We start from the raw sequence: 23,726 nt of genomic DNA, 5'->3' as shown, positions 1-23,726 counted from the left end.
GCCGTTCGTCAACCAGACATGTTGTGAAATCGGAGGAGATAACGTGTTATTCATTATTGGCCTTGGAGTTAGTGCTTTGACATTATTTTTTTAGTTGAATAATAATTTGATTTGGTATATTTTCTATATTTTTGGATGCATAGAATGCACTTTTTGGTTAAGTTCTATTGGCAGATAGAATGTCTAATTTTATTTGTTTTCTTTTTAAAGGCACAATAAAAAAAATTGTGTAGAATAATACTAAAATGGATATTATGCTAGCACATATAAAACATTGGAGAATACGGGCATCGATCCCGCTACCTCTCATATGCTAAGCAAGCACTCTACCATTTGAGCTAACTCCCCTCCTTTGGTTGAAGTTTTAGGGTCACATGATGGATCCATACTGGCGAAGTCCCTTTTCATGCAATTTCCTTTGGCGGAAAGTATAGTGGCGGATGGGTTTTTCTGGTTTGTTGAACTGGAGGGTGGGTAGCGGTGGAGGGGGTGGACGGATCGGTGTCAGGGTAAAGGCTTGTGGTGTGGGCAGGCAGCAAAGGGTCATTAGTGATGGGGGGAAGGTTGGTGAAGGTAGAACCAGAAATAAGAGTGTGTGTATATATAAAATGATGAAAAACAGATATAAAACATTAGTGTAAAAATAATGAAACAAATAATAAACTTGACCCAAAAACCTTTAAAGAAAATTATAAATAGATATAGAAAGAAAGAAAGAATATAAATAATAAAACCCTTTAAGAGGAGGTCAATCTCTGGGTAAAGCTCTCCCATCCTTCTCTCTCATCCATTCCGCAGGGGCAGTTCCTTGTAAATCCTATTTTTAATACTTACCAAAGTCCGCCATCTGTGTCCCTCACTAGCGTTTCTTCTGGGAGTGACGACCGGTGGATCCAGCATTGCCATCTGTGCCCGCACCAACCACTTGCCCCTTTCTCATGCCATTACACTGTGGTCACAGCCACAAATAGAGGGGTGATTCTCCCTATTGTTAACACAGACCACAATAAAATCTTGATGGGGGGGTCCAACCCTTCCTCACTCTACCCAAAATGTAAAAAAAAAGGCTTTGCCTACAAATACACGTTAAACCTGACGGAGGCTCTGACCCTTCCTCATTCTCAACGTGTAGTATAAAAGATGCACTTTAAGATGTATGTAAACCCAAACACAATATTTGTGTAAATGGCTTTCTTTTTGCCTTGTACATGTATTTGTGCAAGGGATAAAGCCCTTCTGTGTAGGGCATTAAAGAGGCTGGCATCAGGTCAAATTCAGGTACTTTACTGGTGTTGTTCTGGTGATAACCCAAAATTGAGGATATTTTCTTCACTTTCACTCTTGGTGATCGTCACCAGGAAAAATAGAGAGGGTGAATCTTCCTAACAGGTGCAATAAAAACTTGCGGGGCCTGACGCTGAATGACACGCGCTTTTTGTAAGCTTACTACAATAGAACTTTACACCTTTTAAAAACGTTCTTCACTGTGGAAGTGTCTCTTGTTTTAATCATTTGGTGATCTTCTATTGAATGAGTGATTGTGGGTTGGATCTTGTGGAGGTCAATCTGGATCATTTGGTCGGATATCCGGGCGGCTGGTCATTATCGCTCCGTCAGGTATCCTGGACTGGTCGGATGACACATCATATTGTCCACTCCTTCTGAAGGCCACTTTATAACTTGAGGGTCTCATTCATCTGCAAAGGAGACCAGCTGTGAGCACGGTGGGGTGGTGTGCTTTACCTGTGCATGGAAGATTGGTGTCGGGATTTCTCATCTTTCTCTCCATCATATGTTATATGGACTTCCTTTACGTATCATATGTGCAATACCCTTTGATTTATAGCGCTGTATGTTTACCCTTTTTTATCTAGTACATTTGTGATCAACATTTATTTGTTAGCTGCTATTTGATCCTATTTTTATAGTGCGGATTTACTGAGGGTTTTATAGCAATAAAAACTTGACAGGTGTTCCAATGCTTGTACACGGTATCCAAAACCGCCCCCACAGCCCCACAGCCCCACAGCCCCACAGCCCCACAGCCCCACAGCCCCACAGCCCCACAGCCCCACAGCCCCACAGCCCCACAGCCCCACAGCCCCACAGCTTTCCCTGGTGGTCTAGTGGTTAGGATTCGGCGCTCTCACCGCCGCGGCCCGGGTTCGATTCCCGGTCAGGGAAAAATGTTTTTCATCCTATAAGTTCCTCAAAGGGGTTGTAAACCCTCGTTTTTTTAAAAATTTTTTTAAATAACAAACATTTCATACTTGCCTCCACTGTGCAGTTCGTTTTGCACAGACTGGCCCCATTCTATGTCTTCTGGGGTCCACTGGCGACTCCTCTCCGCATCAGGTGTCCACATCGGAGAAGCGCTCTCCTTGCTGGACACCTGCGCGGGCGCGTTCCCGAGTCCTGCTTTTGTATTCACACAGAAAGCAGGACTCGGCCCGGCGCCCGCGTCATTGGATTTGATTGACAGTAGCAGGAGCCAATGGCTGCGCTGCTATCAATCTATCCAATCAGGACACGAGATACCAGCCAGAGCTGGTGTGCTCGTTCCCGGCCGGAGAGAAACGGCGTTCAGATAAGTAAAATGGGGGGCCGCAGCACTACGAAAGGTTTTTTACCTTAATGCATAGAATGCCTTAAAGGGGTTGTAAAGGTTTGTGTTTTTTCACCTTCATGCATCCTATGCACGAAGGTGAAAAAACACCTGTCAGTGATCAGCCCCCGCCCACCCCCGTTTTACTTACCTGAACCCTCGAACTCCCATGGGGACGCGCTGCCTCGCTGCCTGAGGTTCTCAGCTGTTGATTGGATAGATTGATAGCAGCGCAGCCATTGGCTCCCGCTGCTGTCAATCAAATCCAATGTCGTGGCCGCCAGAGGGCGGGGCCAAGTCCTGCATTCGGCGGAGCGGCGGATGGCACCAGAGCGCAGCGGGGGTGACCCTCTCTCACCGCCAATAAAAGTGATCTTGCGGCGAATCCACCGCAGAGACCACTTTTATCTTGAAGCGGACCGCCCGCTGAAGAAGAGGATACCGGGGGTATGGTAGCTAGTTGCTGCCATAATGATACTCCTCTTCAAAGTACTGACGTATAATGACGGCGGGCGGTCCGTAAGTGGTTAAAAAATTTTTTGTAAACAAATGTTCCTAACCCTCTTGTATTGAATTGTTTTGTTGCTGTATTGTCTCCCTTTTATATTTTAAAGTGCTACACAAACTGTTGGCGCTATATAAATCCTGTATAATAATACAATATAATAATAATGTAGTAAAAAAAAAAAAAACTTGGAGAATGCGGGCATTGATCCCGCTACCTCTCACATGCTAAGCGAGCGCTCTACCATTTGAGCTAATTCCCCTGCCCAATGGTCTGTTAGTAGGGGCTAAAGTGGGACACCTACTGGTCAAGTCCTCTTACACCGTTTTTCTCCGGCCAGGAATGAGCACACCAGCTCTGGCTGGTGTCTCGTGTCCTGATTGGATAGATTGATAGCAGCGCAGCCATTGGCTCCTGCTGCTGTCAATCAAATTCAATGCCAGGGGGGCGGGGCCGAGTCCTACTTTCTGTGTGAATACAAAAGCAGGACTCGGGAACGCGCCCACGCGGGTGTCCAGCAGTACGAAAGGTTTTTCACCTTAATGCATAGAATGCCTTAAAGGGGTTGTAAAGGTTCGTGTTTTTTCACCTTCGTGCATTCTATGCACAAAGGTGAAAAAACACCTGTCAGTGGCCGGCCCTCCAGCCCCCGCCCACCCCCATTTTACTTACCTGAACCCTCGAACCCCCATGGGGACGCGCTGCCTCTCTGCCCGGGGGTTCTCGGCTGTTGATTGGATAGATTGATAGCAGCGCAGCCATTGGCTCCCGCTGCTGTCAATCAAATCCAATGACGTGGCCCCCAGGGGGCGGGGCCGAGTCCTGCATTCGGCGTCTTTGGATGCCGAACGTTGGACTAGAGAGCGTGCCCGCAAGGTAACCCCCTGGCAGAGCGCTTCTCCTGGGGGGGGTTATCTGATGCGGGGAGGAGCCAAGAGAGCCACCGAGGGACCCCAGCAGAGCAAGTTCGGGGGCCACTCTGTGCAAAATGAGCTGCACGGTGGAGGTAAGTATGACATGTTTGTTATTTAAAAAGAAAAAAAAATTAACCTTTAGTATCACTTTAAGGTGAAAAACCTTGAGGGTTTACAACCCCTTTAAACATTAGAGCTCTGGAAGGTTTTACCCCCCTTCATGACCAGGCCATTTTTTGCTATTCAGCAATGGGCTAGTTTAATGCAACGCTGTACCAAAATGAAATTGATTTAATTTTTTTCACACAAATTGAGGTTTCTTTTGGTGTTATATGATCACCACTGTTTTTTTTTTATTGTATAAATTAAAAAAGACCAAAAATTTAAAAAAACAAAAACTTTTTTTTGACTTTCTGCTGTAAAACATGTCCAATAATTTTTATTTTTTTAAATCTAATCTATGTATACATGACTGCGAGGCGTCCACATTGGTGTCTAATCCTAGGCTCTGTGTGACATTTCCTGTATATTCTCTTACTACTGGCACCCTGCAAAGATATTAGCTAATGCTCGAGTAAATTTCCAGGCACTGCCCGGCCAAACAAAAGCTGGTAAACGTGCCAATCCTAAAGGATGGGCGCCCTTTAACCACTTTGCCTCTCATGCCTGTTCACCCCTTATGGACCATTTTTACAATTCTGCTCTGGACCTGTTTATTCAGCTTTGCCATTACTTAGGATAACAAAGTAATACATATATTGTTTTTTTTAACCACTTCAGCCTTGGAAGGTTCACCCCCCTTTATGACCGGGCCGTTTTTTTACGGCGATACGGCACTGCGGTGCTTTAACTGACAATTGCGCGGTTGTGCGACAAACAAAATTGATGCCATTTATTTCCCACGAATAGAGATTTATTTTGGTGTTATTTGATCACCTCTGCGGTTTTTATATTTTGCGCTATAAACAAAAAAAGACCGACAATTTTGAAAAAAAAAAATAGAGCTTTCTTTTGGTGGTATTTGATCACCTTTGCGGTTTTTATTTTTTGCGTTATAAACCAAAAAAAGACCGACAATTTTGATAAAAAAAAAAAAAAAAAACAATATTTTTTACTTTCTGCTATAAAACACATACAATAAAAAGATGTAAAAAATCAAATTTCTTCAAAAAATGGGGCCAAAATGTAGTCTGCTACAAAAATTCCCAATAAGTGTATTGGTTTGCGTGAAAGTTGTAGCCTCTGCAAACTATAGTATATAAAGTATACTATATATATACTTTATACATATATATATATATATATATATATATTTTTATACTCATAATGGCGGTGATCAGCGACTTACAGTGGGACTCTGATGCGTCTGACATTAACTGATGCTGGGTGGGAACTGACTGACACTGACATCACCAGCGCACTAATACAGTGATCAGTGATAATAATATAATATACGAGATGAAATCTTCAGACATACAAACTGCATGGCTGAAATCGCACGGCATTTGCACCGAATAGGTGCAGGACCCTTTTTTTTTTTTGGCCCGCACTGGAATCGGATTGCATGGGTGTTGTATCAGATCAAAGATACAGCTATGTTGGTGTCCCTTGTTAATTTTACATTGTATTTTTTTAAATGTAACTGCCGACTCCCAAACTGTCATTTGAAGTAAAACACATATCCAAGTATTATTCTACACAATTATTTTATTGTGCATTAAGAGCCCTCGCACACTGGGGCGGTTTGCAGGCGCTATTGCGCTAATAATAGCGCCTGCAAACCGCCCCGAAAGTGCCGCTGCTGTGTATCCAGTGTGCAAGCCCCGAGGGCTTGCACACTGGAGCGATGCGCTGGCAGGACGGTAAAAAAAGTCCTGCCAGCAGCATCTTCGGAGCGGTGAAGGAGCGGTGTGTATACCGCTCCCTTACCGCTCCTGCCCATTGAAATCAATAGGACGGTGCGGCTATACCGCCGGCAAAGCGCCTCTGCAGAGGCGCTTTGCGGTGGTATTTAACCCTTTCTCGGCCGCTAGCGGGGGGTAAAACCGCCCCGCTAGCGGCCGCATACCGACGGTAAAACGCCGCTAATAATAGCGGCGTTTTACCACCGACGCCGCCCCCCGCCCCAGTGTGCAAGGGCTCTAAAAAAAAGAAAACAAGTGAAATTAGAAATACTATCTGCCAACAGAACTTAACCAAAAAGTGCATTCTATGCATCCAAAAATATAGAAAATATACCAAATCAAATCATTATTCAACCAAAAAATAAAAGCCTCATGCATGTGTCCTGCTTCTTAATATAGGTGGTCAACAATCCCAAGAGTTGGTGAAAGCAGGGGTCCGTCATCCGGAGATAATTCCGAAAATCATCCGGATTATTCTCCTGGAGCTCCCGTGGCAAAGGCGTATGACATAATTGGTCACGATTATTAAAGAAAGCAATTTTTGGTCCAAGAAATCCTCCTCCTCCTGTTCCTGGACTGGACTTCCCCAGTCGAAGTCCCATAGGACGAAACGCGTAGGGTTTGTTATGCCTGTCTTGCCACCATTTGAATTTTAGCGCTATTTCCTTTGTTCGTTTTTTTGAAGAGCCAGAGTGTTTTTATTATTATTCTGTTTTAATTAAAGCTGGTTCTTAGCCATTTTACACTATGGGGAAGCCTTCGTTTTTTTCCCTTTAACTTTGAGGATTGTCATCCTGCCTATGAAGTTGGATCTACAACAAGCACCTACCACTGACATCTTGGATGCGATAGGTCGGTGAGATCAGAGTGATCGAGTTGGTGAGTGCTGCCATTCCTCCATCATCTCCAGCTGCTGGGAACCAGGAGCTACCCCCTCCTGCTCCAATACAAGCCCGTCTGACTCCCAAGTCGCTGACTGGGAGTCCACCATCTCCGGTAAGGGTATATATGCCTACACCTTACACACAGATGTTCATTACCGTATCTTACGGATACCATCCTTAGATCCATTGGTCCCCCATCATAGATCTTGGCGGCCGTTGATCGTCCTTGATTATATCATTCGGACTTTGAGTCACTAGTTTTATTTATATATGAGTTCTGGATGGACCTTCTGTTGCACTATAGTTTTTTCTTTTCACATAATTAATTTTCTGTGTGCCAAACACTTTTGTGACGTGCAAAACTCTCACATTTTTTCTTATGTATAGAACCACTCCCCCTTATTTTTTGTGGTTCTTCTTATATTGTTTTCTTTTTTGAACATATGCACATGTATTGTTTTTTCTACTGTTTCACCTCAGGGGCCACAATACTTTATATAAGATTCACTTATATATCCTATCCATATACCTTTCGGTTCAGACTATTTACCTGTTTCTGTTAGTGTCAACTAACAGTTCCTATAGGACCTATTTTCATTAATACTCTTTGTTGTGCATATTACCCTCCAGACATCATTCTGTTTGGCCTTGCCCAATAAAGGACACCTTTTAGCGCCACACTTATTTTTATAATAATAAATAACACATTATCTCCTCCGAACATGTCTGATTGACGAACGGCAGTTCAGAAAAGAATTGAAAAGTGCAAACTGAAAAGCGCGAAATGAAAAGCGCGAAATGAAAAGCGCGAATCGACACTCACCAAACTAACACGAAATTAGCAGAAGGAGCCCAAAGGGTGGCACTAAAGAGCTGAAAAACCACATAGTACGTCACTACGTTCGTGTTTGTTGGCCGACAATTCCTTGCCGTTTGTATGCAAGACAAGTTCCTGGCCAACGCCCTTCGGACAAAGGGAGGTTTTGTCTGCGGGAAACCCAAACGCGTGTACAAGGCTTAAGTCACGTGCACGCACTCTGAACCTAGAGGAAGGAAGCGATGTACAGGTATGTCGCAGCGCCTGTAGGAGACGCCCGTCTGCAGTACAATGAGGATGGGTGGTCCTAAAGATATTAAAGTAGAGCTAAAGTAAAAACTTTTTTTTTTTGTTCAATTAGCGTCTTCACTATATTATGCAGCATGTGAATAGGGAAATAGCTGTTTTTTCCTACTGGTGACAAATTTGAGGTTTAGCACTTTGCTATCTTCTCACGCCTCCAAGTGACTCATCACTTTTATGGTGGTTTAAAACCTAGGAATACAAATCTTATCTTCTCAGACCATGTGTGCAGCCTAGGCGTGATCCTGGACACTGACCTATTGATTAAGCAACGGGTATCAGCTGCCACCAGGTCCTCCTTCCTCTATCTCAGGAATATTATAGGAATCAAATATCTGATTCCAGCAGAGGATGTGCCAAAATTAATCCATACTTTGTGTCATATAGATTGGACTACTTTTTTTTTATTTATCGAAAAGCCAGTGGCGTGCAAAACACACCTCAAAAACTTCCACCCGGTGCCAAAAAAAAGTGCCCACACATAGAGAGTGAAACACAAAAACGTGCAACGGGTGTACAGAGTCCTCCACTAGGGAAGGACCTTACCCTGATCCCCCGGGGCGTTAGGCTCCAGACAGGGACTGAGGTACTCAGACAAAGGGTCCATCTGGCCGAAACCAGGCGGACCCCATCAACTGGAAGGTCTGCCGAAACAGACCAACCCAAGTACAGTGGGGCTCCCCCGAAGGGAGACCCCTCAAAGGAGAGGGCAAACCAAGCCAGAAGGCCTATGTCCACCCCCTCCCAAGACTTTCAGAGTAGGCCCGAGGACCCACACCTTACTCGCCACACAGTGACAAAACGTGTATACAATCACAAACAAAAAAAGACAAAAAGGTGACAAACAGGGGTAAAAGAAAGAGTGGTGAAGATAGTGAGATGGGAGAGTGAAAGTGGCCATTGTGCTATACAATGGCCGGCCCTCGGGCCAGGCATAAAAATTTCCCCTCGTCCTGGCCAAAAGGCCCGGCCCAAGAGGCAGGTGTGAAAAAATGTGTGTTGTGGTGAAAGTGACCATGGTGCCATAAAATCAAGTGCTTTCACACCGTGACCATACGGCACCCCTGAACTGCCACTTCAGGGGCACATTCACCACTGGCTTTTCGAAGCGACCCTGACCCACAGCCCAGACCACAGCAGACCCCACCCCAGACAGAAAGGCATGGAGATCTGGAAGCTTGGTGAGAGCCCTTTACCATCAGGCTCCACCGTCGCTCCCATCACTCCTTCCTAATTACATTCGGGAAGTACTAACCACCCCCCCCCTACAAAAGGGGAGTAAGCGTTCTCTCCCGAATAACTGTCCGGAGCTAGATCTGCCCCAATCCAGGCCAGAAGGCCAGGGTCCCGACCCTCTGGTTCGGACCCCTGGTTTTCCATCCCCATCAGAAGGCTTCCCTTTCGGCTACAAACCGCTCCAGGTCACCTTTACTCCAGCAGGCTTTGCATAGCAACCGCAATCCCGTCTCTATTTCGCCATAGATCAGGGACGGAAGCAAGCGCCACCTCCTGGAAACTGATAAGAACAAATACTACACTTGATCTTAGCCAAAAGGCTACTGTAACACTTACTCTCTACTATAGTCTCCCTGAGAAAGAAGCACATTGTTTGCAGGTCATAAAGAATGCAGCAGCCAGACTACTCACCCACCAACCCCATCACAGCCACATCACCCCACTTCTTCACTCCTTACACTGGCCACAAATGAAATAAAGAATTTCCTTTGAAATTGTCCTACTTACTTATAGTACTATATAACTTGGTCATCGCCTCTGTGACAGAACTTCTTGTTACCCATACTCCCCCACACTCCCTTCTCGTCTCAGAGAAAAGAAAAGTTACTAGAGTTATCTTAAATTCGTTTGGATCTCCTACGTTCTACCATGCATTACCCACAATAAGGAACTCACTGCCATTCATTGTCCAGGAAGTACTCTCTCTGGATCCATTGTCTGGAAAGCTCTCTCCCTCTAGATCCATTGTCAGGAAACACCCTGTTTGGATACAATGTCCAGGAAGCAGCCTCTTCAGATCCATTGTTTGGGAAGCAAACACTCTGAATTCATTGTCCAGGAAGTACCCTCTCTGGATCCATTGTCTGGGAAGCACCCTCTCTGGATCCATTGTCTGGGAAGCACCCTCTCTGGATCCATTGTCCGGGAAGCACCCTCTCTGGATCCAATGTCTGGGAAGCACCCTCTCTGGATCCAATGTCTGGGAAGCACCATGTTTGGATCCACTGTCTGAGAAGAATATTCTTTGGATTCATTATCTGGGAAGCACCCTCTCTGGATCCATTTTCCTGGAAGCACCTTCTTTGGATCCATTGTTCAGAAAAAACCCTCTCTAGATCAATTGCCATGAAGTGCCTTCTCTGGATCTATTGTCCAGGAGGCACCCTCTCCAGATCTATTGTCCGGTAAGCACCCTCTCTGTATTCATTGTCAGTGAATCACTTTCTCTAAATCCACTGTCTGGGAAGCACCACCATCTTTGGATACAATGTCTGGCAAGCACCCTCTCTAGATCCATTTTCCAGAAAGCACCCTCTCTGGATTAATTGCCTGGAAAGCACCCTCTCTGGATTAATTGTCTGGAAAGCACCCTCTCTGGATTAATTGTCTGGAAAGCACCCCCTCTATTTCCATTGTCATGAAAAACATTCTCTGAATCCACTGTCCACAAAGCATGCTCTTTGGATTCATTGTCCAGGAAGCAAGCTCTCTGGAGTCATTGTCTGACTGTCTTTAAATAAAAAGTCTGGGAAGTACCATCTTTAGCTCCATAGTCCAAGAAGCATATTCTTTGGATCCATTGTCTGGGAAACACCTCTTTGAATCTATTGTCCAGAATGCCCCCTCTCTGGATTATTTGTCTGGGCAGCACCCTCTCTGGATCTGTTACATAGTTACATAGTAGGTGAGGTTGAAAAAAGACACAAGTCCATCAAGTCCAACCTATGTGTGTGATTATGTGTCAGTATTACATTGTATATCCCTGTATGTTGCGGTCATTCAGGTGATTATCTAATAGTTACTTGAAGCTATCAATGCTCCCCGCTGAGACCACCGCCTGTGGAAGGGAATTCCACATCCTTGCCGCTCTTACAGTAAAGAACCCTCTATGTAGTTTAAGGTTAAACCTCTTTTCTTCTAATTGTAATGAGTGGCCACGAGTCTTATTAAACTCTCTTCTGCGAAAAAGTTTTATCCCTATTGTGGGGTCACCAGTACAGTATTTGTAAATTGAAATCATATCCCCTCTCAAGCGTCTCTTCTCCGGAGAGAATAAGTTCAGTGCTCGCAGCCTTTCCTCATAACTAAGATCCTCCAGACCCTTTATTAGCTTTGTTGCCCTTCTTTGTACTCGCTCCATTTCCAGTACATCCTTCCTGAGGACTGGTGCCCAGAACTGGACAGCATACTCCAGGTGCGGCCGGACCAGAGTCTTGTAGAGCGGGAGAATTATCGTTTTATCTCTGGAGTTGATCCCCTTTTAATGCCAATATTCTGTTTGCTCTATTAGCAGCAGCTTGGCATTGCATGCCATTGCTGAGCCTATCATCTACTAGGACCCCCAGGTCCTTTTCCATCCTAGATTCCCCCAGAGGTTCTCCCCCCAGTGTATAGATTGCATTCATATTTTTGCCACCCAAATGCATTATTTTACATTTTTCTACATTGAATCTCATTTGCCATGTAGTCGCCCACCCCATTAATTTGTTCAGGTCTTTTTGCAAGGTTTCCACATCCTGCGGAGAAGTTACTACCCTGCTTAGCTTAGTATCGTCTGCAAATACAGAGATTGAACTGTTTATCCCATCCTTCAGGTCGTTTATAAACAAATTAAATAGGATTGGTCCCAGCACAGAACCCTGGGGAACCCCACTACCCACCCCTGACAATTCCGAGTACTCCCCATTTATCACCACCCTCTGAACTCGCCCTTGTAGCCAGTTTTCAATCCATGTACTCACCCTATGGTCCATGCCAACGGACCTTATTTTGTACAGTAAACGTTTATGGGGAACTGTGTCAAATGCTTTTTAAAAATCCAGATACACCACGTCTACGGGCCTTCCTTTATCTAGATGGCAACTCACCTCCTCATAGAAGGTTAATAGATTGGTTTGGCAAGAACAAATCTTCTTCATGAATCCATGCTGATTACTGCTAATGATATCGTTCTTATTACTAAAATCTTGTATATAGTCCCTTATCATCCCCTCCAAGAGTTTACATACTATTGATGTTAGGCTAACTGGTCTGTAATTCCCAGGGATGTATTTTGGGCCCTTTTTAAATATTGGTGCTACATTTACTTTTCTCCAATCAGCTGGTACCATTCCAGTCAATAGACTGTCTGTAAAAATTAGGAACAACGGTCTGGCAATCACTTGACTGAGTTCCCTAAGTACCCTCGGATGCAAGCCATCTGGTCCCGGTGATTTATTAATGTTAAGTTTCTCAAGTCTAATTTTAATTCTGTCCTCTGTTAACCATGGAGGTGCTTCCTGTGTTGTGTCATGAGGATAAACACTGCAGTTTTGGTTACTGAAGCCCCCCGATTCACTCGTGAAGACTGAGGAGAAGAATAAATTCAATACCTTCGCCATCTCCCCATCCTTTGTAACCAGATGTCCTTCCTCATTCTTTATGGGGCCAATATGGTCTGTCCTACCTTTTTTACTGTTTACATACTTAAAGAATTTCTTGGGATTTTTTTTGCTCTCCTCCGCTATGTGTCTTTCATGATCTTAGCAGTCCTAATTGCACCCTTACATTTCTTATGGCATTCTTTATAAAGTCTGAATGCTGAGGATGATCCCTCAACCTTGTATTTTTTGAAGGCCTTCTCCTTTGCTTTGATATGCATTTTTACATTGGAGTTAAGCCATCCAGGATGTTTGTTCGCTCTTTTAAATTTATTACCCAATGGGATACATTGGCTAATGCCCTTATTTAATATGCTCTTAAAGCAAACCCATCTCTCCTCCGTATTCTTTGTTCCTAATATTTTATCCCAATTTATGCCTTTTAGCAAGGTTTGTAGTTTAGGGAAGTTGGCTCTTTTGAAATTCCCTCAGGTTAGGGGGCCTATAGCATACTCCCAGTATTATTTTCCCCTTAGCTTCATCCCTTTGGAGCTCTACCCATAAGGATTCCACCTCCTCTCTAGCTCCCTCAGTGATGTCATCTCTCACATTCGCTTGTACATTATTCTTGATATATAGGCATACCCCTCCCCCTTTTTTACCCTCTCTTTCCTTGCGGTAAAGGGTATACCTTTGAATGTTTGCCAGCCAATCATGAGAGCTGTTGAACCAGGTCTCTGAAATTCCCACAAAATCCAAATCCTCCTCGTACAACAGTATCTCTAGTTCACCCATCTTGTCCGCCATGCTCCTGGCATTGGTGAACATGCCACATAGTTTAGACCGGTCGCATATTGTCCTCGTATTGGGCGTTTCAAGATTGCAACTAGTTGTCCGAGAAGCATGCTCTCTGGATCCATTGTTTGGAACGCACCCTCTCCTCGATCCATTGTCTGGAAAGCATACTCCCTAGATCAGTAGTTCTCAACTCCTGTACTCAGGACCCACTAACAGGCCAGGTTTGCAAGATAACTGAAGTATGTCACAGGTGATATCATTTGTTGCTCAGTGATTGTAGTATGCTAGTCTGGATCTCCCCAAGGTAATACTTAAAATCTGGCCTGTTAGTGGGTCCTGAGGACAGGAGTTGAGATGCACTGTTCTAGATTCTATGTCGAGAAAGCACCCTCTTTGGATGTTTTTAAAAGCAGGCCCAAGTAAACATGTGCGGTTCGTTTCCTTACAAATTAATATTCGGACAAATTTTTTGTTATTCAGAGATTCGGATATATCCAAATACAATTTAAAAGAATTTTACCGAATGCTCAGAATAACGTAACGAAATTCGTCCAAATTTCGGAAATTCGGACTGAAATTCGAATCAGATTTTGCGTTGAACTCCAGTTGAATTCTCACTACACATATTGCTGAGATCAAAGACGGTGTGTTTTTAGAGTACCGTTTCGAAATAATGCTGTTTTTGTTAAGCCAAAGGTGATTTAAAGAGTCATTGTATTCATCTGAGTGAAGATTTTTCTTTTGTTTGTTCACTTTGCTGCATTCGAATCAAAAATAATATAACATTTTCGTATCAACCGATTTGAAAATGTAGTTTCTAAACTAAAAGAATCGGTGAATTCGAAGAAAATTTTGAATACGAATTCCGAAAACGAATTGAACGAATCAACCGAATTTAACTAAACAAAATAACTAGATTGACGAATCAAAACGAAACAATACAAACTTTTTCGTCATGTACATGTCTAGGCCCAAGACACATCTATTCGCCAAGGCTTATGGCAGAACCTGACAAAACTCTTCAAAGATCACAACACTAATTTGATTATCACTTCTCCCAAGGGAGAAATGCACTGTAGAAATATTATTATATTAATATCACCATCATTAAGTAACAAGGAAAAAAAAAAAAACACATTTGTCTTGTGCAGCTGGCTGTCATTCAATAAAACCAAAAACTCCCATACTATGGGGACTGACAAGAATGTTCAGCTCTTGAATAACACTTTAAAAACATGTTTCATGAAAAGGGCCCCAAGGCTGGATGACACATAGGAGAACAATTCAAACAACTGAGCAGATGACCTAACCAACAGTCTTAACTCCTTCATAGCTCCTCACTACGAGGACAAGGATACCAAATCCTTGTTAGAGTGCTTTTGATGATTTTGGGACATACCCATAGGCGTGAGGCCCTAAGCCTTGGTGCACCTCAAAGCTCAAACACACATACACACACATTATATTGTCAAAAGTATTGGGACACCTACCTTTACACGCACATGAACTTTAATGGTATCCCATTCTTAGTCTTTAGGGTTCAATATAGAGTTGGCCCACCCTTTGTAGCTATAACAGCTTCAACTCTTCTGGGAAGGCTGTCCACAAGGTTTAGGAGCGTGTCTATGGGAATGTTTGACCATTCTTCCAGAAGCGTATTTGTAAAGTCATGGCACTGATGTTGGGCGAGAAGGCCTGGATCACAGTCTCCACTATAATTCATCCCAAAGGTGTTCTATTGGGTTGAGGCCAGTCAAGTTCCTCCATCCCAAACTCGCTCATCTATGTCTTTATGGAGTGGACCTTGCTTGGTGCACTGGTCCAAATCATTTGGTGGAGGGGTGATTATGGTAGGGGTTGGGTTTGGCCCTTTAGTTCCAGTGAAGGGAACTCTTAAGGCGTCAGCATACCAAGACATTTTGGACAATTTCATGATCCCAGCTTTGTGGGAAGAGTTTGGGGATGGACCCTTCCTGTTCCATCATGACTGCGCACCAGTGTACAAAGCAAGGTCCATAAAGACATGGACTTAGCAAGGGTGGTGGAAAATTAACTTCAAGTGCAGCAATTCACATTATAGTAGTAACTAAAACATATAAAATTAAGTGTAACAATCTAAAAAAATGTAAATTCCAAAGTGCTATAATGGTGTGAAGTTAGTTTGTATTGCAATTATATGTAGAGGGGTTTCCACCATCCCTGCTCAGTTTCATTTGTTATGTCTTGTCTTCAGTTTAATGTGTAGTTGCATATCACAGAGACCGGAATTGTGGTAATATTGAAGTTTATTGGGATCTCCCATACATTAGAGGATTCCACCATTATTGTTAAGTTATTGATTAGTAAGTTAGCGCTTCACTTTTTTTTTTTTTTGTGGTGTGGGAACACATAACAGTGCTTAGCAGAGCCTTTTACTGATGCTTTTTTTATTTTACCTCCAGTAGTTTATTGTAAATAGTAGTGTGGTGATTACCTATTATACTAAAGATCAGCATGTGGCATTCACAAACAACAATGGATTTCAGTTGTGCCCCCCCCTAAGCATAATGTGCCCAGCTGCGGAGTTCATCTCCCCAGCTAATCAGTGCCCCACTGATGGGCACTGATTAGCAGCACTGATTGGCAGCAATGATAGGTGGCACTGTTTGCCAATGATAGGTGGTACTGATTGGCAGCAATGATGGGCACTAATAGTTGCCCCCGATTGACACTGATAGGTGGCAATGATTGGCAGCACTGATGGGCACTGATTGGCACTGATGTCCACTGATAGGCAGTACAGATTGTAAGCACTGATTGGCAGCACTCATGGGCACTGATAGGCACTGATTGGTGGCACTGTTAGGCAGCAATGATTGCCACTAATTGGCAGCAAAGATGGGCACTGATTTGTAGCACTGATTGGCACTGATAGGTGGCACTGATTGGCAGCATTAATGGGCACTAATAGGCTGCACTGATTGGCAGCACTAATTGGCAACGTTGATGGGCACTAATTGGCAGCACTGATGGGCACTGATAGGCAGCACTGATAGGTGGCACTGATTGTCACTGATAGGCGGCACTGATGGGCACTGATTTCAGCACTGATAGGCGGCAATGATGGGCACCTGCAGGCCTCTAATGAGGAAATCTGCTGGGCCTGCATCCCTTTAGACGTGTTCCTATTGGGAGTATCTCACCAAAAATGACATTTCTGTTCCAGGGGATGCCTGAAATCTGACTTGTATCTTAGTGTAGACTTATGGGAAAATCAGCGAGCCAATCACACAAGCAGGAAATGTTTCTGGGGGGCGTTCTGTACACACTCTGTGCACAGAATACCTCCAGGTTGCCATATTGCATCTTCTGAAAATTACAGCCGCTGCAGATTGAAAAGGAAAGGTAATTTTTAATGACATTCAACAACAATACGAAGTGTGTCCAAACTGTATATGCTATATTATTTTTCCTTTATTTGCTATTCCCCCCCCCCAGGAAAGTGGAGTTACCCTTTAACCGCTTATGGACCGCCCCACGCACATATACTGCGGCAGGGCCGGCCCTCCTGCATGAAATCACGTACCTGTACGTGATTTTGTGCACTTGGTCTGACCGACCCGCTGTGATTGGACACAGCAGGAGCCAATCAGCGTGTAAGGCAGACCCGACATTCGCCGACACCCGGTGATCGTTTCAGAGAGAGGCAGAAGGGCGGACTGCCTATGTAAACAAGGCAGATTGCCCTTCTGTCAGTGGGGAAGATGGAGATCTTGTGTTTCTGCTATGCAGGGACATGAATCTCTGTCTTCCCCGAATCAAAGCACCCCCCCCCACAGTTAGCAAGCACTCCCAGGGAACACATTTAACCCTTTGATTGCCCCTGATGTTAACCCCTTCCCTGCCAGTGTCTTTAGTCCAGTGACAGTGCTTTTTTTTTTTAGCACTGATCACTGTATTGGTGTCACTGGTCCCCAAAAAGTGTCGCTAATGGCCTGTACACGCGACATGAAAATCAAATACCAGAGGTGATCAAATACCACCAAAAGAAAGGTCCATTTGTCGGCAAAAAAAATGACATCAATTTTATTTGGGTATAGCGTCGCACGACCGCACCATTGACCATTGTCCCCCCACACAGTTAGAATCACTCCCTAGGACACACTTCACCCCTACAGCGCCCCCTCCTGGTTAACCCCTTCCCTGCCAGTCACATTTACACAGTAATCAATGCATTTTTAATCGCACTGATCGCTATGTAATTGTGAATGATGGTCCCAAAATAGCACCAAGAGTGTCCGATCTGTCCGCCATAACGTCGCAGAAACACTCCCCAGGACACACTTAACCCCTACAGCGCCACCTAGAGGTTAACCGCTTCAGTGCTAGTGACATTTTTACAGTAATCAATGCAATTTTTTAGCATAGATCGCTGTATTAATGTCAGTGGTCCCAAAAATGTGTCAAAATTGTCCGATCTGTCCTCCATAATGTCGCAGTCACGATAAAAATCGCTGATCACCGCCATTACTAGTGGATCCGCGCAATTGTCAGTTAAAGCGACGCAGTGCCGAATCGCAAAAAAGTGCTCTGGTCTTTGGCCAGCCAAATGGTCCGGGGCTTAAGTGGTTAAAGCGCCGCGATGCCGTATCGCAAAAAATGGCCTGGTCATGAAGGGGGGGGGGGGGTTTGAATGTTCTGAGGCTGAAGTGGTTAAAAAAAGAATATATGTATTACTTTGTTACATAATGACAAAGTTATTGCTGAATAAACAGGTTCATAGCAGAATTGTAAAAATTGCTCTGGTCCATAAGGGGTGAACAGGCGTGAGAGGCAAAGTGGTTAAAGGGCGCCTATTGTTTGGCCGGGCAGTGCCTGGAAATTTACTCAAGCATTAGCTAATATCTCCGCAGGGTGCCAGTAGTAAGAGAATATACAGGAAATGTCACACAGAGCCTAGGATTAGACGTGTGGACGCGCTCGCAGTCATGTATACAGAGGTGTAGAGCCATACCCCCTGCTGGGGAGCCATGTGACCGAGCTTTGAGATCAGCACTGACGCTTACAGCAATGGAAAAATGTGTTAGGAAGTAGTTCTGCTCCGTGTACGTCTACATTGTTACTTTCATCGATAAGGGCAACATGTAAATGTGAAATGTATCGGATTGTAAAAGTCTACATGTATGTATGAGGGAATAGACGAAAAATAAAAAGCACTTTTTCCCTGACCGGGAATCGAACCCGGGCCGCGGCGGTGAGAGCGCCGAATCCTAACCACTAGACCACCAGGGAAGGCTGAAAGCATGATCAATACCGTGACACTAAGTGTTTTTTCAGGATATTCACGTTTAGACTTTTTATATTGACAGTGGTGGCTGGTGGTCAAAACGTTTTTTTTTTGGTGGGGGGGGGGCAGCAAACAAACCTGGCCCCCTCACTCGCACTATTGCCCCACCTCCCACACGATTCATGACCTCCTTACCTTATACAGAGAGAGAGGTTTTGGGTAGGGGTTGCCACCTTTTCTTTAAGCCAAACCCAAACACTTTAGTGGCCTTGTACACCCCAAGGAGAGTGGTAATGCGGTGCGCATAGAGTGCCGCAGTGGGTGTGGCCAAATTGTTCTTTCTGACATCATCGCCCTGCCCCCTGAGTGATGCCAAATCTTCCCCCAGACAGCAGCCTGGAGCTCTCGGACGGCAACAGATTTGTGAGTGGCTATTATGGTTACTTGGCGAGCCACAGCCAGGTCTGAATAATGTTGTCCGGTATAATCCCGGACAGGTGGCTAGGTGCGGGAAGGAGGATGAGAGGTGCAGGAAGGAGGGTGAGAGGTGGCGGGGCACTGCTGAATCAATCCAAGGTAGGGCTCTAGGAGAGACTGCTGCTGCCGGGGCCGATGCTTCTCCTCCCAGCTGAACAGGGGGTGGGTCCTGAGACAGTGGGAGCTGGTGCTCAAATTTTTTTGGGGGGGCGCAAACAAACTAAAAAATTCAAAAAAATACTGAAAAAAAACCCTTCAAATGCAGCCACTGTGCCCATCAAATGCCGCCACTGTGCCCATCAAACGCCGCCACTGTGCCTGATCAAATGCAGCCACTGTGCCCATCAAATTCTGCCACTGTGCCCATCAAATGCCGCCACTGTGCCCATCAAATGCAGCCACTGTGCCCCATCAAATGCAGCCACTGTGCCCCATCAAATGCAGCCACTGTGCCCCATCAAATGCAGCCACTGTGCCCATCAAATTTCGCCACTGTGCCCCATCAAATGCAGCCACTGTGACCCCCCGCCCGCCCGCTCGCTGATTGCCTAGAACTTACCCCATCTTGGTGAGATGTGGGATGAGCAGCTGTGGGATGGTGGGATGAGCAGAGGGTCAGGCGGTGGCTCCTGTGTCCTCCGTTTGTCTCTTCTTCCTTCCTGCTAGGCATCCAATCAGAGCGCCTGTGCCTTCAGCCAATCAGGTGACGGGTATTAGGCCCGCGCCTCCTGATTGGCTGAGAGGCGGTTCAGTGTTAGAAAAGCAAATATGTATTCGCTTTTCTAACACACCTGGGTAGGCTCAAAGCCCCATGCTCTGCGCTCCAAGTCCACCTTTTTTGAAGCCTATTAGAGCCTATGGCTCTAATCAGGTGCTTCAAAAAAACACCTCCGCTGCTGTAATTCAGGCATCCGGCTTGCAAAAAGGGACCGGACGCCTGAATAGGGGGTAGCTACAGCGGCCATGTATGAATCTATCTATTACTGTTTGGGTACAGTGTCGCACAACCGCGCAATTGTCAGTTAAAACAATGCAGTGCTATATCGCAAAAAATGGCCTGAAGGGGGGGCTGAAGTGGTTAACTGAGCTTATATAGTGTAATCCAGTGTTTTGAAATTCGTCAGAGTGTTTTCATGTTGAATTTTAAAAGCAGCGGCAAGCATACTGATACCACAGGTTTGCTGATCTGACAGAACACCTCAGTCCAACCCATAAACAGACATATCATATCACCACTTAACTTCAATCCACCCCATAAACTCAATCCAATTTATAAACCTAATCCCTTAACATCAACCCACCCCATAAACGTAACCCTTTAACTTCAACCCATCCAATAAACTTATACCTCAACCTCAACTCAACTGATGAACCTATACCCTCAACCTCAATCCAACTCATAAACCTAATCCCTTAACATCAACCCACCCCATAAACGTAACCCTTTAACTTCAATCCATCCAATAAACTTATACCTCAACCTCAACTCAACTGATAAGCCTATACCCTCAAACTCAATCCAACTCATAAACCTAATCTCTTAACATCAACCCACCCCATAAACGTAACCCTTTAACTTCAACCCATCCAATAAACTTATACCTCAACCTCAACTCAACTGATAAACCTATACCCTCAACCTCAATCCAACTCATAAACCTAATCCCTTGGCATCAACCCATCCCATAAACGTAACCCTTTAACTTCAACCCACCAATAAACTTATACCTCAACCTCAACTCAACTGATAAACCTATACCCTCAACCTCAATCCAACTCATAAACCTAATCCCTTGGCATCAACCCATCCCATAAACGTAACCCTTTAACTTCAACCCATCCAATAAACTTATACCTCAACCTCAACTCAACAAATCTATACCCTCAACCTCAATCCAACTCATAAACCTAATCCCTTAACATCAACCCACCCCATAAACGTAACCCTTTAAATTCAACTTATCCAATAAACTTATACCTCAACCTCAACTCAACTGATAAACCTATACCCTCAACCTCAATCCAACTCATAAACCTAATCCCTTGGCATCAACCCATCCCATAAACCTAACCCTTTAACTTCAACCCATCCAATAAACTTATACCTCAACCTCAACTCAACTGATAAATCTATACCCTCAACCTCAATACAACTCATAAACCTAATCCCTTAGCATCAACCCACCCCATAAACGTAACCCTTTAACTTCAACTTATCCAATAAACTTATACCTCAACTCAACTGATGAACCTACCCTCAACAGGGCTTTTTTTCTCAAACAATAGGTGCTGGAACTTAACCACGGCCCCACAAAACCCCTCCTCCTACACACACCCTCCAAATCACATCAAATAGTGGGTGTATGCAGTCAAATTTCACGAAAACTTTAGGAGGGTCTTAAAGAGGCATTAAATATCAGGATTGCATTACATATAGAGTGCAGAGCTGTCACTTGTAAACACAGAAACCAGATTTCTGTGATTCCAAGCGATTGTGGTGAGCAGGCACCAAAGGGTCTGAGCCAGAGGTAGTGGAACTGAGTTCCACCAAGTTCCCCCTGAAAAAAAGCCCTGACCCTCAACCTCAATCCAACTCATAAACCTAATCCCTTAACATCAACCCACCCCATAAACGTAACCCTTTAACTTCAACCCATCCAATAAACTTATACCTCAACCTCAACTCAACTGATAAACCTATACCCTCAACCTCAATTCAAATCATAAACCTAATCCCTTGACATCAACCCACCCCATAAACGTAACCCTTTAACTTCAACCCATCCAATAAACTTATACCTCAACCTCAACTCAACTGATAAACCCATACCCTCAACCTCAATCCAACTCATAAACCTAATCCCTTGACATCAACCCATGAACTTAAACCAACCCATTAACTTAAACCTTAACCTAACCCAAAACCTTAACATTTAACCCTGCCCTAAACCTAACCCTTAAGTGGAATCTATCCTCTGTCACTTGAAGTATCTGACAAAACATTCCATATTTATTTTTAAGGTATCCTTTCCTTAAAAAAAAAAAATATATAAAAGCAAGTTTCCTCTGTCTTGTTCCAGAATTCAAATTGGTGGAAGGAATGTTTTAATGTGTGAAAACTGCAAATGGATTCAAAATCAATAAAATATTGAAACCGTGGAAAGTTAAAAGGAAAATCATTTACCTTCGTTATACACGGCTGCCACCATTTTTAGGAGTGTGAGCGCTAGAAGCCTTATTGACTGTTCCATCGTGGCCGTCCTTCACACTGATATTTTATTTCCAGAAAGAATCCGAATCCTCCAAGCAGACAGCGGCACCTACGGAGGAAATGGTTTTCACAGCTGAAACCAGCACAATGAATAATTTGTTTCGGTCAGGGAAAGGAGACATTTTCTGCTAGGATAATCTGAAGAGAACACTATTAAAAATACACGTATGCCTGAAATACAAGCTGAGTTTTACGAGACGGCTGAGAGCATCCTACAGAATTATTGGTCATATTGGGGTCGTCCTAAGGGCAAGATGCATTACAGCAAAGTCATTTGCTCATATAGGGCAAGTCAACAGGTTTGTTTTAAAGCAGAGCTATAGGCAAAACTTTTTTTTTTTTTTTCATTTTGGATAGATAGCGCAAGGGAGGACTATAACCCTTGTCAGTTTCTTTTTTGCCATCTGTGCCCCATTGGGGAGATTTACCTTCACTTCCTGTCCAATAGCCAAATAGGAAGTGAGGAAATCCTTGCAAATTAAGGTAATCCTTTGGGGGGTCCTCCAGTGTCCCCCATAGGAAGATTTCCCCTCTATTACTTTTCTGGGGACAACAGAAAATTTTATGATTTTCTTTTACTTTCACTTCCAATGATAATGGTAAAGAGGACAAATAGAGAGGATGAATCTCCTTAACAGGGGCGCAGACAGCAATAAAAACTGACAATCATTCTAATCCCTCTTCACTCTAAAAAAAAACGTTTTGCCTTTAGTTATACTTTAAAGAGGAGTTCCACCCAGGGGGTCCATTAAAAAAAAAAAAAAAAAAATCAAAAGTCAGCAGCTACAAATACTGCAGCTGCTGACTTTTAATTGGACACTTTCCTGTCCCTGGGTCCAGCGATGCGGGGGATCGAAGCCCCGCTCGTCCGCCCCCCCTCCGCTCGTCAGCGCCGGCATTTCAACTGTGGGCGCCGGGCTGTGGCTTCACAGCCTGGCACCCACTGCGCATGCGCGAGCGGCGCCGCGCGCCGTGATTGGCCGCTCAATCACCTGGGACCTGTCATGGGTCCCAGATGATTGACAGGAGGGAGGGAGCAGAGCCGAGCCCTTCCTGTGCCGAGGGGGAAGTGATGTCACCAGCCCAGGCAAAGGAAGAGGCAGACTACGAGGGACCACCTAGCAACAGGCATTTAGAGGTAAGTTAAAAAAAAATAAATATCCAAATGTTTTTTTGTTTTTTTTTTTAGAATTTTTCAGGTATTTTTGTTTTTTTGGGTGGAACCCCACTTTAATGTCCCCACCCATAGCAGCACATATTCACTTTACCAACTCCCCGATGTTCTACTCAATTCAATGGAGAGAAGAAAATACTTGTACTTCCAGGTATAAAGGAACATGTGGCTTATTCGCTTTCCTCTCATTTGACAGTGTTGCTGCTTAGTGAT

General features: G+C 44.3%; 1 protein-coding gene and 2 non-coding genes across 5 annotated transcripts in view; 1 reads left to right on the top strand and 2 right to left on the bottom strand.

Annotated features, from left to right (window-relative positions):
• The window catches only part of SRPX2 (sushi repeat containing protein X-linked 2), a 115,040-nt gene that overhangs the window by 65,965 nt on the left and 25,349 nt on the right, over positions 1-23,726 (bottom strand). For all 3 annotated transcript variants that reach the window (XM_073598153.1, XM_073598152.1, XM_073598154.1), the window contains exon 2: positions 22,253-22,388. In XM_073598153.1, coding sequence (XP_073454254.1) covers positions 22,253-22,319 — 67 coding nt within the window. In that variant the 5' untranslated portion in view covers positions 22,320-22,388. The remainder of the gene's footprint in view (positions 1-22,252; positions 22,389-23,726) is intronic.
• TRNAE-CUC (transfer RNA glutamic acid (anticodon CUC)) lies at positions 2,113-2,184 on the top strand. Its single transcript has one exon. It is a non-coding gene; the product is annotated as a tRNA-Glu (tRNA).
• TRNAE-CUC (transfer RNA glutamic acid (anticodon CUC)) lies at positions 18,525-18,596 on the bottom strand. The gene has a single exon. It is a non-coding gene; the product is annotated as a tRNA-Glu (tRNA).

The sequence above is a fragment of the Aquarana catesbeiana genome, linkage group LG09 (genome assembly GCF_042186555.1).
Source record: "Aquarana catesbeiana isolate 2022-GZ linkage group LG09, ASM4218655v1, whole genome shotgun sequence".
NCBI lineage: Eukaryota > Metazoa > Chordata > Amphibia > Anura > Ranidae > Aquarana > Aquarana catesbeiana.
The sequence above is the reverse complement of the archived record's forward strand: the minus strand, read 5'-3'. Positions and strand labels throughout refer to the sequence as shown.